The 15,139-nt window shown below is 63.2% G+C and overlaps 1 protein-coding gene across 12 annotated transcripts in view; it reads right to left on the reverse strand.

The window, feature by feature from the left end:
- Positions 1-15,139, reverse strand: part of CROCC2 (ciliary rootlet coiled-coil, rootletin family member 2) — a 94,642-nt gene that overhangs the window by 7,251 nt on the left and 72,252 nt on the right. For 2 of the 12 annotated variants that reach the window (XM_057503340.1, XM_036901270.2), the window contains 8 exons: positions 14,768-14,985; positions 14,021-14,180; positions 12,952-13,119; positions 11,025-11,382; positions 10,682-10,863; positions 10,231-10,351; positions 9,419-9,552; positions 3,208-5,070 (listed from right to left, as the gene is read on the reverse strand). In XM_057503340.1, coding sequence (XP_057359323.1) covers positions 4,861-5,070; positions 9,419-9,552; positions 10,231-10,351; positions 10,682-10,863; positions 11,025-11,382; positions 12,952-13,119; positions 14,021-14,180; positions 14,768-14,985 — 1,551 coding nt within the window. In that variant the 3' untranslated portion in view covers positions 3,208-4,860. The other 10 variants (XR_005027907.2, XM_057503341.1, XM_036901272.2 and 7 more) reach the window with 10 other exon arrangements.

Raw genomic sequence — 15,139 nt, forward strand, 5'->3', positions numbered from 1 at the left:
CCCTGCACGCCGAACCATTTCCACCACCGATGGGGATCTGGGGCTCCAGAGGTAGGCAGTGTGCAGAGGTCCACTGGTACCAGAGTTCAAACACCAGCAGAGCTGGGCACTTGCCATGCATTGCGGTGCCTCCCCAGGGAGGCAAATCTGAGTGGGTGGAACTACTAGGGCCAGGGCTGTGGGGCTTGACCCTGAGCTTGGAGGGGGTGGGCGCAGAGCAGTCGCCATCCACACTGTGTGGACACAGAAGCTGGTCCAGCTCAGCACCTCCCCAAGCCGGCTCCCGCCTGGACCCGCACTGGGTACTCCCCTCTCCCTGTGCCCACACTGCAGGGACTGCCCTCCACCCCTGCCACCTCAGGAACCAGGCACTGGAACCAAGCCCTACCGTACCTGCCCAGTGCCCAGCGCTACACGCTCCCTGTGTGGGTGAGCCTGCCCGCGGCACTGCCCACCAAGCACACGGGAGGAGACCAGGGAGAATGGGCTGCGGCCTCCAGTCTGAGGCTGGGCCGTGGGCTTGGCTGATTCTGTTCCCTGAGCCGAAGGTCCACAGTTTACCCTCGCTTCCTGTGGGGCCAAGAGTCCGGGGGCAGGCCTAGGGCCTCTGACTCCCAGCGTGCCTCCTTCCACCTCAGCGTCCCCTCCATCAGCCAGGGATTCTGTGTGCCCGGACTGCTCAGGGTCTGAGCTCCTGCCCTGGGCACCAGCCTGGACCTCCCTGCAAGCCCAGAGGTGCGTGCTAGGAAGGGGAGGCAGGGCTGTGCCCTCTGGGGCCCCTCACCTGCTGCCTCGGCTCCGGGGTGCCCGTGGCCTCCTGGCACCTGTGCCCCCAGCTGGCGGCCTGCACCTGCAGTGCCACGCCCTCCGGGCCAGGCCTGGCTGTGCCCCCTGCTCTCATCCCGGGCCTGGTGCAGGGTGTCCGGCTGCTCCTGGGGGGCGAGACACGGGCTGTCCTGGAAGCGGGCTGTGCGGGAAGAGCCTGGCCGCCTGCAGGGACCGTGCGGGTTGCTGGGGTGTAAGGGGGCAGGAGCAGGGAGCAGGCTGAGAGCTGCGAGCTCAGCAGGCAAGTCGTGGCATGCCTACGGGCAGGAGGAAGGCAGCCCGCCCAGCCCAGCATGGCCGTCCTCCACTGTACCGGAACATCCCCAGGAAACCCACGTGGCGTCCTGGCCCTGCTTCCAGCCCTTGCAGCAAAGACCCCCACAATGCCCCTGGCTCAGAGCCTGTGCCCCCACCTGCTCATGACGGGCGGCCAGCCTCAGCGCCTGGCCCTTGCCCCACAGGCACCCTGGACACACCATCCCAGATTGAGCCCAGGCACCTACGATGGCCTGTGGCAAACCCCGCATGCCCTCCCCTCAGCCTCTCTGCCTCCAGCCCATCTGCCCAGAGCTCACCATTCGCCCAGGCACCCGCCACAGCTCCCTGCTTCTCTGTCTCCGGGCACAGTCCCAGCAGTGGCCTCCCAGAGCTGCAGCTTCTGCACCCAGCCATGCCATTTCCCTGCTCTGAGCCTGCACTGGCTCCCCACCGCCTCCTCGAACCCACCACCCTCCCGGCTCTCGGATGAGGGCCCCACCCTTGCTGTCCCCTGCCCAGTAGGGTCCCGGGGACTCACGGGGCCTCTCGCCTTCTTCCCGTGTACTGCAGCCCCGCCTCCCTATCACCTCTCGCGAAGGCACAGCTGAGCCTCTGCAAGGAGCCGGGTGCCCCCGGAAGCTTGGAGTCCCACCGCGGGGCCGCGCAGCTCCGGGAGGCCGTGGAAGCCTCCGACCGTGAACGGCCCCAAGTGATTCGTGGGAGAGGTGGCTGGTGCCTCCTGGTCCCACGAGCTCTGAAAACCGAGAGGGGAGCACAGGTGCTGGAGCAGAGGGAGGCGAGCGGGGGCCCTGGAGGCCTCCCACACCAGAGCCCGTGGAGGCTCGGCCTCGAGGGGCAGTGGGAGGAGGTGATGTGCGCTTCAGAGAGAGAGGCCGGCGGGGCTAAGCAGGAGTGAGGGGCGGCAGTTCTGAAGCCCCCCAGGCTTGGACTGTTGGGCGGTCCTGGACCCACTTGCCAACACGGGAGGGTAAGCAAGCTGCTGGGGGAGGGGGCTCAGAGTCTGGCCTTGAGGGGCTGTCCAGGAACCCCTGGATGGGGGGACAGCGTTGCAGAACCAGGGGGCTCTGGAGGCCCAGTGTGGACCAGAAGGCTGGCAGAAAGTGGAGGAGGGGAAGGGTGCCAGGAGAGAGGGCGAGGTCTCCTCGCATGGGATGCCCCCAAGGGTCGGGGAGACACAGACCCCAAGAGTCCGCTTCAGATAGGACCAGACGTTGCTGGTGACCTTTGCACGTGTGAGGGTCTGGGGCTGAGAGTGTGGGCAAGAGGGAGGAGGCGCAGCCCCTCCCAGAAGGCTGGCCGAGGCGGGGCACAGGGCCTGCAGGGCGGGGGCAGGGTGTGGGCGCACAGCCAGAGGGAAAGCCGGCAGGCGCGGGCACCCTGGCGACCCAAGCGGGCCCAGCCCTCGGGTTACAGGCTCCCCCTCAGCCGCGCACGTGTGGCCTCCACAGCCCTCGGACACCGCCTGCAGTGCAGTGCGAACGGGCGGCTCCCAGAGGGGTCTCAGGAACGCACCGTCCGAGGCTGGCCGAGGGGAGCGGGCTGACCGTTCACACACCGCTCTGCGGCCGCTTTAGGACTTCCAGAAAGGAAGAGAGGAGAGTGATGCTGGACTCAAACTGGCCATGTTTCACCCTTCCTTGCAAGTTTGAAAATTACAATTCTCTGTTTGTACACATTTTCTAGTAGAAAGGCAGAGGTTACTTTCAAATATGACTTGAATATTTCATGGTATTTTAAAGAGGCCTCAAACCACTTACGTGAAGCTTTATGCTCCTCTCGTGATGACTCCACTTTTGTGGAATTCAAATGAGCCATGATGACTCAACAGTGCACTCCTCACAAATACCACCTGGTGTCCCACTGAGTCATTCCCGATTCTTTGTCGCTGTGGGTCCGAGGCTGCGTAAGACACAGGCTGACCGAGCGGGCCGCACAACCCCAGGCACGGTGCGGGGGCTCGAGTAGCTGCAGGGAGGTGCAGACCCCTGCCAGGCCCTCCTGGTGACCCATGCTGGGGGCTGGGCACAGAAGGGTTCGGGCTTGGGGCAAGGGTGCAGGGCTCCCACGGCCTGTGATCCGGGCCCCTGGCCCGTTTCCCTACCTGTGGCATGGGTGAGATGTCATCACCCAGGGCTCTAGTCAGGGCAGAGAGAGGTACAGGGGCTCGAGAATACCGTGGGCACGGGAAGATGCCCCACCTGGATGGGCTGCTGGGGGGTGAGGGTCCTGCAGATGGAGGGTGGGAAGTGCCTCAGCAAGGGGTCAGCTGGTGAGCATCCCCAGGGTGCTCAGTGTGGGCAAGTGCCAGGGTGGCAGTGCACGGGGCGCCTGGTCCCGCCCTCCTGGTGCCACAGGGCCCTGCGTCCAGGCTCAGGATGCAACCAGCACCAGCAGGTGCTCATAGGAGACCGGAGCCCCTCCCTTCACACAGCGGGACTCAGTGGCCCCAATGGGCCCAGGGCCAGATGCTGGTTAGTGACGGCGGGCATCTCTGCCCTCTCCTGCTTGCTCTGTGCCCACCCTTGTGCCCCCTCTGCTCTGACCACACTAGCATTACAGTTCTACTAATCTTTTCCAAATTTTCTTGGAAAGTCTCTAGCATCTGTTTTCTCTATAAACTTTGCAATCTGCTTGTCCACTTTCCCTCTGAATATTCCACAAACAAACAAGACAAAATCAAACCAAGGAAGCAAACCCGCAACCCCAAACCAGGACCACAAACACAGCCCCTTCCAGAAGCCGATCAAAGATCCTATCCCACGGTAATACTGGCTGGAGCGAAAGAGGCACAGACATGTAATCATTCTTTTAAATAACCCTTGAATTAAGAAAAAATAAAGATGGAGGCTCCTAGAAAACTGGTAAAAGTGAAAGGAGCGCATATAAAAAAACACGATTAGGGGAAATGTGGTAATCGTGAAGGCTGTTACTACTGAGAGAGGAAGCCCAACATTGATGCATCGCTATTCAATTTAAAAAATGAGGAAAATTACAACAGCAAAGAAGATGTCAAGCGGGATAAAAGCTGAAATGAATAATCTAGACAAAAATGAGGGAAGAGATAAAAGTCAATTCTTTGTGAAGGCCAGCAAAACAGCCGGGCTGTTGGCAGGCCAAAAACCTCCAATCAAGGACAGAAATGGATGTAACTAAGTATGTAAATAGGCTATAACAACATATGTAAAGTAACACATTAAACAAACACGTGTGCAAGTCCTTGGCGATGCACTTAAAACATGTAAGATGGATGGCTTCCAAATGGTGAAAACTGACCCAAGAAGAGATGGAAAACCAACTCGGACCAGCAGTTGAACAGGGCTGGAGTAGCGAATTACGATGTACAGCTGACAGGTTTGAACGGCGTGGGTCTATTCAATGAGGATTTTTTTTCATACATATATTGGAAAACTTCTTGGAGATTTGCAACAGTTTGAAAAAACATTTTCTCTTCTCTAGTTGGCTTTATTGTAAGAATAAAGATGGAAAGCTCACCAGCTCATTTTATGAAGATAAGATAATCTTAACACACAAGAAATCTCATAAATGTGGCACTCGAAAGGACTAACATGCAGACGTTGCTGACAAAGCGTCCGGAGCCGACCTCAGCCGCACCGTGGGCCCTGCCAGCCCAGGAGGCCCACCTCGCCTCTAGAGCCCGGACTGAGACTGCTGGGGCCCTGGAGGAGAGCCCTCAGGGGAAGAGGGAAGGACGCCCAGGCTGGCACCGGGGGCCGAGAGCGGGACCCTGGGAGCCCCTCAAGCTGTGGAGGCTGTGACCTGGCTCTGAGCCGAGGGTGACCTCGCGGCCTCTCCCGGTGGGTGGGTGCCAGGCCCTCTGCCCACGCTTCCTGCTGGCTCTGAGGCCCGTCCGGCCGCTGCAGGACCCCCATGTGCAGTGCTGGGCATGCGTCCTAATGCTCTGGGCTCGGTTCTGCATTGTTGATCTATTGAATTCCCAGGGTAGCCCTGGAAACGAGGAGGGATTTGCTCTCAAACAAGAATCTTACTGTTTGCATAGCACAGCCTACCATTTAATTAGAAAAATGTGTTTTTAATTAACTTCCTCTTGACGAACACATTGGCTCATGTGAAACGGGGAAAGTTGGCGGCTTGGCGGCCTGCGGCAGCCACGGTGCGGGCAGCGGGTTCCTGCCCCTAGCCGCTGGGGATACTGCTGCCCAGGGGCACTGCTGGGGAAGTGCCTAGGGCCTCCTGCTGAGTGTGCCCCAGTCCTCTTCCCCGGGCACCCACCACATGGCCTACGGGTCACACCTCGCCCGAGGCGGAGGCCCGGGACTCTCAGGGCGCCCCCAAGAGGGAGGGCAAATGGGACCAGCAGGAGGACGGGTGACCGCCAGCCTCTAAGGCAAACTGGGTGTAATACCGATAGATTTCAGCACACACACTTCACTAAGAAGCTGAGTAAATTCTTGATTAAGCAGATAAGTCAACATGGGTAGAGATCTGAACAACACCCAGAAGAGCTCTCTGCATCAGACTTTGGAGCCCCAGATTTGACACCTCTGGCACCCTGGGGACCCTGACTCAGAAGGCCTAGGCTGGGGGGGCTGCAGGGGGGTGGAGGGGAGGCCTCCGGGATGGGGGTCCCGGCAGGTGAGGGTTGGGAAGGCCCCCAACCCCTGGCAGGCAAGCTGGGCAAGAGGGTGTGAGGACACCACAGCTGGGCCCTGAGAGCGGGACCCTCACCTCCCTGTCCTGGAGACAGAAGAGCTCTGGTGAGTGTCCACTGCCACCTCCACTGCTCCGCCGGAACCCCAAGGCTCCCCGTGGCTCTGCACAGCACCCCGCAGTTCCCCACACCTCCCCATGGCTCTCTTGGACCCTTTTTCTGCCCTTTATTTGGGCCTGAACTATGCGGACAGGGACGCCTGGAGTCCCAGAGGGTTCCTCTCACTCCCAGCTTTGAACAAGACCAGACCCCCCTTTTTAAAGTCATGCAAAGGAAAATGTCATGACATAATGAGCAATCAACTGCAGTTCAAGAGACAAAGTCAGTCCAAGGAATCAGATCTGAGGATCACGAATTAAGAAGAGAACAGAGATATTGCAAGAAATGCAAATACATATCAGAGAATGTTAACTGACATCCTCAAGAAGATGAGACCAGGGTGGGGAGCCCCCGAGTGAACCATCAAGATAAAAACACCAGCCCAGGATGGCATCGAGGCAGGGATTAGATCAGACACAGAGACAGTTGGATCAGCCAAGCAGGAGGAAGACCCCAAATCCTCCTGGACTTGGCAGGGAGACCGTGGCATCCATCCAGGTCGGCGAGGAGGGCCAGAGAGCGGTGCTGGGCTGCTGTGGATTCCAGGACAGAAGGTCGGGCAAGACGGAAGAGAAGAGATGTCTCTGAAGTGTAAAGAACTTGCTGAACTGAAGACAGAGCTGTTCCTGCCCGCGCAGGGGGCTCCCTGGGCAGCGGCAGGAGGACAGAGGGAACCGACTTACGGCGGTGTTCCGGCATTTCAGGATTTCAAAGATAAGTTGCTTTCTGGCTTCCACTCTGGAAGGTATCATTCAAATGACCCACAAAAGCCTTACACTTCCTGAGCCCGTCTGAGACTGAGGTCAGAGGAAAAACAGTAAAAGAAACTAAGGAAAAACAGGCCCCTCCCAGAGAGTGGGGATGTGAGTTATTCACCTGTGCCACCTGCGTGCATGCAGAATTCAGGTGACGTGGTGCACGCTGCTGCAGCCAGCTGTGGGAGGCAGAGCTCTGGGATGGCCTGGAACCTGTGGCCCTGATGTCGTCCACGATTGTGTTAGATTATGTCGCAGATATAATCAAGGCCACCAATCAGTTGGCTTGCTCTGAGTTAATCAAAGGGGAGATTTTCAGGTGGGCCTAATGAATCCCACAGGCCCTGTAGGCCGGGGCAGAGGGGCAGCTGTGGGCCGTGAGTGTGAGGAGACCCCTGTGGTCCTGGTGACGTCAGAGCCCGCAGGCATGCTCTGACAGGGACATGGCAGAAGCCTCCAGAGCGCTCCACCCTCAGCCAACAGCCGGGAAACAGGACTCCAGCCCTGCAGCCGCAGGGACCAGAACCCTGCCAATGCCTGCATGCCCCCATGGGGAGTCCCCCCACCCCAAAGCAACCCCGTGGAGAGACCCCAGCTGGCCACAGGAACTTCTGGCCTGCAGGACTGGGGGCCCACAAATGGGTTCAGCCATCACTCCTCAGGGATCGGTGGCCAGCAGCGATGGGAAAACAGTACACCAAGCGAGGACTGCCGTGAGATGGCCCCTGCGTCCACAGACACTGGGCCAGGGGCTGAGACTCAGGGGCAGGTCCTTCCTGGACGCCGCCGGCCCTCAGGAGAAAGACAGGGGCAGAGCAGATGTGGAGGAGGCAGAGCAAGGGGCCTCCTTCAGCCCCCAGGACACAGGCGCAGGAGCCCGGGGCCCAGGGCCACGACACTGGCTTTCAGGCTTGCCCCTCAGTGGTCCCCGGGCCCACGAGGCAGCCACACAGGGAAAGGGGCGGTGCCAGGAGGCAGACCCCAGAGGGGGAGCAGAGAGCCCCCGTGATGGTGCAGCGCAGGCCACGAGGAGGCACGAAAGCAGCAGCACCGGGCCAGCCACCACAAGACTGGTGAGGGGAACTCCCCGAGAAGAGGCCGAGACCCCGAGGGGGGAGTGAGGCCAAGGCCAGGCGGATGGAATGGTGCCTGAGAACGTGAGGAGCAGAAGTGCAGGGCCGCGAGGAGAGGGTGGGTGGCGGCACCACCTGCACCGCTGAGGCAGAGTCCAAGAAAAAGAGCATCGAATGGGGCACGAGGCCTCAGGCCTCAACGGGCTGGAGCTGTGGGGGAACCAAATTCCAAACAGCATGTCACAGAAACCTGTGAATCAAAGACCCTTAGAAATAAAAGGAGGCAGTGCCAAAAAGCTGCTGTGGGAAAATTCAACACATCACTCCTGGCTTTGGCGACCTCGGGACCCAGATCCCGTGTGGACTGCTGGACAACAGATTTGTAAAGGTTGATTCAATAGGTGTATTTCAAAATATGGGACCTGCACATGGAAAACGTTACTGTCAAATGTGCACAGAACAAATACATGTGAACATACATGTGAAATGGAGCACAGCGCCTCCCCCCCTCATGCCGGTTCTCAGGTGCCCACGAGTCCTGTGCTCCTGGGGCCGTGACGGACCCCACTGAGCTGCCCCCTGGTACATGTGGCCGGTTTGCCTGACGAATGAGCAGGTTGGTCTCAGCCCCACCGCCTGGGCACTTTGGCACTTGGCAGCCCCAGGTCTGTGGTTCCCTGGTTCCCTCAGGAGTTCCCTTCCTGGAGGCTCGGGGCCTGCAGGAGACCAGGGCCCTGCCACCCAGCCTCTGAGGGCCACCGGGCTCCAAGCTTGGCCCTGAAGGGACCCAGCACAGCCAGGCTTGGCACCTGCCCCCCGAGAGCCTCCCCTGGCCCACCTTCCCTGCAGAACCCCACATCTGGAGTTCTGTCCTCACAAGACCCTTGCAGGGGCGTGACCTGTAGCTCGTGGTGCTTGTGGGACTGTGCCGCCCTCCCTGGGCTCTGCTGCCCTCGTTAGCCCCGGGCTTCTAGCCCCTGGTTCCTGACCCCGGGTGTAGCCACCTCCGTGGGCCCTTGCCCCTCAGCTGGCCCCCTGTTCTCCATGCCTCTGAGGTCCTCAGGAGCTCTCTGCAAAGGCCCAGACCCAGCTGTCTCCCAGCCCCGTCCTGCCAGGGGGCCCTTAGGACAACCCAGTTGCTTTCATCTATGGCCTGGCCAGGGAGGGGCATGGGGCTCCCCGTGCGAGCGGTGAGGGGAGAGGTGGGCCGGCCCCTCCACGCAGGCCTGCCCCGGCCAGGCCCAGCTTCCTCTCCTGAAAACCACAGCCCCTGAGGTCACCTTCACAGCACGAGGCCCACAAGTGGAGGCCTCCACCAAGTCCATCCTGTGCAAACTCCTTCTGCACCCGAGTGACGCAGAACAGGTCACGGTCCTGCAGCGGTGTTAGCGTGACCCCCCAAGGGCTCCAGGGCCCAGTGCCACTCTGGACCTTCCAGGAGGGCCACAGAAAGGATGGGCCTGGGAGGAAGGGGTCTACCCGAGGGTCAAGTCACTCCCTGCCCAGGACTCGTTTTCCCCAATCTGTTAAATAAGGACAGGGGCAGGGACAGCCCTGATGAGCTCTGCGAGTGCCCTTTGCCCCCCGAGGCTGCCTGCGCCAGCACACAGGGAGCCGAACGTCGCCTCCCGCAGAAGCCCACCCAGGCCTCCTCCCGCCCTGCCCTGGGGTGTGGGTGTCCCCCTCAGGGTCCCCACCTGCAGCCGCCGCCTGGCCTGGCCTGCCGCCCGTGTGCCCGCCAGGTGCTCCATCTCCAGTCTCTGGAGCGCCGCACTCTGCAGGGCCCGAGCCACTTGGGCCCTGCTCGCCTTACCCTCCGCCTGTCGCCAGCCTGTGGGGAGGCCGTGCGCCTATTCCCGAGGGCTGTGGGCGCACGCACGGGGTCACCCCTCCCATTCCACAGGCCGGGAAACTGAGTTTGAGTGACTGGCACCCAGATGGTGGGGGCCGGAGAGGATCCCCCTGAAAACCCCTGGGCCTGGGAGGAAGGGGTCTACCCGAGGGTCAAGTCACTCCCTGCCCAGGACTCAGTTTCCCCTCTGTCACTGAAGCTGCAGGGTCGCCGGGGCAGGTCTGGGGTCCCAGCTCCCTCTCGCCTCTCCCCACCACCCTTCTCTCCCACCTTCTCTCCTTCCAACCCTCCCTCAGACTCCGCAGGGCCCCTGGCCTGCCTCCTGGGTGGACCTGCCAGAAGGGGCAGGGGACAGTAGTGCCCTGGGTGGCTGGCAGGTCGGGAGGGCCTCTCTGAGGCAGCGCAGGCAGAGCCCTGGTCTGGCTGGGGGACCCTGTGACGTCTGGGGAAGAGGGTCCAGGAGGCCCCTGGCAGTGCGAAGGCTCTGAGGTGGGAGCGGGCACCCAAGGGTGCCAGAGGGTCTGGGGCGGTGGGCGGGGCCTTGCCCGGCCTCTGGCCCCACCCCTCGCTGAGAACCAGCCTGCCCACCGCCCAGCGTGGGGTGCCCCCGGGAGGCGTGCCGGTCAGGGCGAGTGTCTGGGGCAGGGTGGGAGGTACCTTCCTCCGCCTGGGCCAGCGCCTTCTGCAGCTGCCGCGCGTGGCTCTGGGCTCGGGCGCGCTCGCCCTCGGCCCGGATCAGCCGGCTGCTCAGGCTCGTCACCTGGAAGTGCCAGTTGTCCTGAGCAGAAGGACCACAGTCAGTGAGCAGCCTGGTGGGTAGTGGAGGGCCAGGCCTGGGGATCCGGTGGAGCAGGAGTGGGCATGGGGATGGAGAATGCCCTGCCCTGGACCCCAGGGGGCGTCACAGCGGGGCCTGAGGAAGGGGGTGCCCAGGCCCTGGGGGCAGCCGTCAGAGGGACCATGCAGTACTTATGGTCTGTCTGGATACTGAGGTGCCAGGTGACCCGGGGGCCTGCCAGCAGACCCAGGATGGAGACAGACGGACAGCAGGCTGAGTGAGCAGCTCCTCCTGTCTCCTGGGCCCCCAGGGCATGTCCGCCCCTCGTACCCGCTCCTGCTGGGCATCCCGGAGCTTCTGCATGAAGTCCCTCAGGGCTTCCCGCACAGCGGCCACGTCCACATCTGGGCTGTGGTCTGCAGGTGCCAGTGAGGGCCGTTGGAGCGGAGAGCAGGACCTGGTGGCAGGGCTGTCACTCTGCTGCCCAGAGTGACCCTGGACGCCGTCCAAGGCTGCAGGACAGTGACGGCTGAGAGCACGTGGTGGAGACAGGCATGCAGGCACCCTGACCCCTTCCCTCTGCTGTGCCCACCCACAGGGAGCTTGGGGGGTACAGGGTCTAGGCCCAGGGGGTGGGGTGCCCCAGGACAGGAGCCCACCTGAAGCCACTGACCTTTGGTGGGGAAACTGGGCCGCTCAGGGGAGGCCGAGGGGCTCCGCCCCCGGAGGCCCAGGCCTCGGCACAGCGTGGACCATAGCTGGCCCAGCTGGCCCTCTGCAGCCCGCCTGGCGCCCTCGGCCTGGGCCAGCTCCTGCTGCAGGCTGTGGACCTGGAGGCAGGCCCCGTCCAGGCGAGCCTGGAGGCCGTCAGCCACACCGCTGGCCTGCTGCAGCCTGCTGGTGGCGCTGTGGAGCTCTGCCCGGAGGCTCTGCTCTGCCTGCCGGCTCTCGCACAGGCGCCCCTCCAGCTGTTTCTCCTGGGTCCCGCCTCTGGCCTCCACCTCTGCCAGCTTCCGCTGCAGCCTCAGGACCTGCAGGGACATGGGGGGGTTCCGAGGTTTCTGTCCCACACCTGCCCTCTGAAAGCACCCCCAGGCGTCTTGGCCTCACCATTGCATGCGGAGGGGCCTTGGACCTGCCCCCCAGCCCACGTCTGGTGTGGGGAACCGGAGCCCAGCCAGAGAAGGACCCCCAGGACCCCCAAGCATCCTGCAGACAGCAGAGAGCCCCACTCACAAATGCATGAAAGCCCAGCCAGACAGGGCCATGGCCCCAGGCCGCAAGCCCTGCCCAACCCTGCCAGCCCCTCCTTCCTGCCCCCTCCTGCCAACCCCCTGCTTGCAGCTGCTCGCGTCCTGTGGTACAAAGCGGGTCGAAGCCATTCTCAGACCAGGGCTGGCTAACCTCGGGGGGCCTGACACCCCTCCATGGGCTTCCTAGGGGGCTGCCCATGGAGAAACCAGGGCTCCAGTCCCTGGCAGCCATGCCCCGGCACACAGCATCTGTGCATGAGAGGACGGCAAGGCTCGGAGTGGCCAGCCCCCCTTGCTTGGCCTGGGCCGCTGCTCCCGGCTCACCTCACTCCAGCCGCCTGGCAACCCCTCTCTCCATGGCTCCTGTGCCGGGCCACACTCCCCTCTCTGCTCTGGCGGCTCTGCCCAGGTCCGGAGGGACTCCCTCCGACCCGCTGCCCTCTCCTGTCGTTCCCAGTGTGGCCGCCCTGTCCCCTGCTTGCAGACCCTGGTTCTGGGCTGACGTCTGCCCCAGGCCCTGGCACGGGGCCTCCCCTCACACACGTTTCCCTCTTGTGAGTGAACACGGGAATAAATGGGCGTACTGCCACCCCTGGGAAGTGACAGGCCTGCTAGGAGGCAGCCAGACCCCAGCTGTCAGCTACAGAGCCCCTGCCCACCCGTGAGCTCGCCTCCTCATCGCCTCCCTGGTGGCTGCAGTGTGACGCCCCATTCACAGGTGGAGCTGAGAGGCCTCGAGGTCACACAGGGCCACACAGGTCACAGGAGGTGAGCCCGTGTTTTCTGGGCATGGTGGGTGCTTGAGGCAGCACCTGTACACGACACTGTGTCTAATGGGCCCCAAAGCTGGGAGGCCTTCTCAGTGTCTGCTGGGGTCCGAGGCCACTGGCCCAGCGGCAGACAGAGTGGAGGGGCCGGGCCAGGACAGAAGGCAGGCGGTGTGGGGGCCGTGAGTGCCAGTGAGGGGCTAGTGGGGACACGCATGCAGGCACTGGGGTGGGAGCGAGCCAGCAGTCCTGAGGCCCCTCGAGAATCGGTCATCTCGGGGCCCCCACTCCTCCGCGGGCTTCACTTGGGTGGGTGCAACCTTGTCCTTCTTTAAAACATGAGGCCCTGGGGGTGCAGGGGCATCATTTCACCTGGGTTAGTTCAGTCAGAGGGCCTCTCCCTGGACCTGGCCACACACAGTCCCATTGGGAAGGGGCGGGCAGGTGGACGCACGGGGCACCCACGGGTAAGAGCCAGGCCCTGGCCCTGGAACTCAGCAGTCCCCACATCCCTCAGTCCCGAGGCCCTGGCAGCACCGTGGCCTCTGCCTCCCCCACCAGTGCCCCTTCACCCATCTACCTCCTTCTGGGAGCCCTCGAGGGAAGCCTCCGCCTTGGCCACCTGCCTCTGCAGTTCTAGCACCTCCTGATGGCCCTGCTGCTGCCGGTGGGCATCCTGTGCTCCCCGAGCCTGCAGCTGGACCACCTCCTGGCTCCTCCTCCGGTTCTCAGCCCCCAGTGTCTTCACCTGGGAGTGTGGAGGTGGCTGATGGGGTCACCCGGCCCCTATGCTGGGCCCCTGGATGCCCGCCCCACTCACGCCCTGCAGAGGGGGCCTCCCCTGGGGGCTCAGCACCCAAGACACGGCTGAGCGTCCTGGAGCAACATGGGGGTGGGCGCTGATCGTGGGGGTGCGCTCTGGGCTCGGTTTCTGGCTCCCGCTCACAGTGACCCTGGTCTGACCACCTAACCTCGCTCCGCCTTAGTGTTCTCATCTGGAAAGGAAGGTGCTAGAACCGCCCTCAAAGGAAGGCCGCGAGGGGACATGCGCAGAATGGCAGAATGTCTGGGATGGAGGGTCGACAACCAGAGCCCGTTTCTGCTGCAGGCAGCTCACCAACCAGCTCGTCAGAAGGGATTTGGCAGAAATGATTGCAAATGCTTTGACAGGACTCCCTGCTCTGGGTGGGCGTGAGGCCGAACAGATAGGATAGGAGTGCCTGTGACTCACCCAGAGCCCTGGGGCGGCCATGCTGGGGGGGAGCCCAGGCCCCTCAGGGACACGCAGGTGCCCCAGCTGACAGCCAACACCAGCCCCGGGGCCTGCGAGCAGAGATGCCTGCCTCCCGATGGCCGGGTGCCTGCCATCATGTCCCCTGCCGAGCGGACTTCCAGGGTGCGCGCTCTGTGGGCAGAGCCAAGCTGCCCCTCTGTGCTATTCATGAGCCTCAAAATGGTTGTTTTAAGCCATCAAGTTAGAGTCCTGAAATCTGTGACCCCTGGGGCAGGACCCTTCGGCCAGTGGCTCCGTGTGGGGACAGAATGTGGCAACGGCACAGGCTTCTGAGCTTCGGAGCTGGGCCGGGGGCAGGGCCGGGGGTGAGGCTGCCGGGCAGCTCTGAGGGGCGGGGCTTCAGGACAGGGCCCACCTGTCTGCGGGCCTCCTGGAGCACCCGGCGGGTGTCTGCCCAGGCCTGCTCTGTGTCCCTCAGACTGGCCCGAAGCTCGCTGGCCTCCTTCTGGGCCGCCGCTCGGGCCTCCTCCACGACCAGCACCTTCTGCTCCTTTTCTTCCTTGGACCGCTGAACGCTGAGCAGAAAGTCACAGGCTGGGCCGGGAGGAACGGGGGCCCTGGCATCTCCCTCGGTGCCCTTCCCGGCCGCTCCTGTGAGTCACTCCCCAGTGTCTTGACTGCACTGTACCCCCGAGTCCAGCCTCCCCGGGGCTGGCTGGCACCTCTGGGGCACAGTGGGTCTGAGGGCCCCATGGGCCTGCCCCTCTCCCCATTTTGAGCCCCTCACCTACTGCTGCCCTCCCTGCAGCCACACTCCGACACCCACTGTCCAGTGCCAGCCTGCAAGGGCTGCAGCCCTGGATTCACGGTCCCTCCCATGGGATCCTCTGCTCCCAAGCCCTTGGCCACCTCCTGCTGGCCACTTGGCCCCTGTCCTCCTGCTAGGCAGGAACCCCTGGAGGAGAGGATCGGCTCCTAATGGGCCAGCACTGCTGACCCCTTGGCTGGGCAGCTGGCATCATGAGTCTGCTTGACATACCCACCGTCATCTGGCCCCGCACAACAGGACACCGACACCCACCCACTCTGCCCCAGCCGAGGCCTGGGTGAGCTGTGGGGCGGGGAGGGGCCTCCACAGCCACTCCGCGGGCGGCCCCCACACCTGGCCTTCTCTCGCTCTGCCCTGCGGATGGCGGCCCGCAGCTCGGTGTTGGAACGCTGCAGCACGTCCTTCTCCTGGGCCTCGTCAGCCAGCGCCCGGCGGGCCTCCAGGACCTCCCTGTGCAGCCCCTCGCGGCTCTCCTCGCTGCCCTGAAGCTCCCGGCGCAGCACGGCCAGCCCCTCCTGGGCCTCGGCCAGCTGTGTCCGCAGCCTCTCGGCCTGGGGGAGGAGCACGTGGCTCTAGGGGCCAGCTGTGGCCATGGGCTGGGGCCATGTGGGGGTCAGGAGCTGTGGGTCAGGGCGGGCCGAGGCTGCTGCTCAAGGGATGGTCACAGGCACCGTGCGGCCTCTGGCTCTGTTCCCCCAGCCCTGG

Source organism: Manis pentadactyla, chromosome 6, assembly GCF_030020395.1.
Source record: "Manis pentadactyla isolate mManPen7 chromosome 6, mManPen7.hap1, whole genome shotgun sequence".
In the NCBI taxonomy this organism is placed as follows: domain Eukaryota; kingdom Metazoa; phylum Chordata; class Mammalia; order Pholidota; family Manidae; genus Manis; species Manis pentadactyla.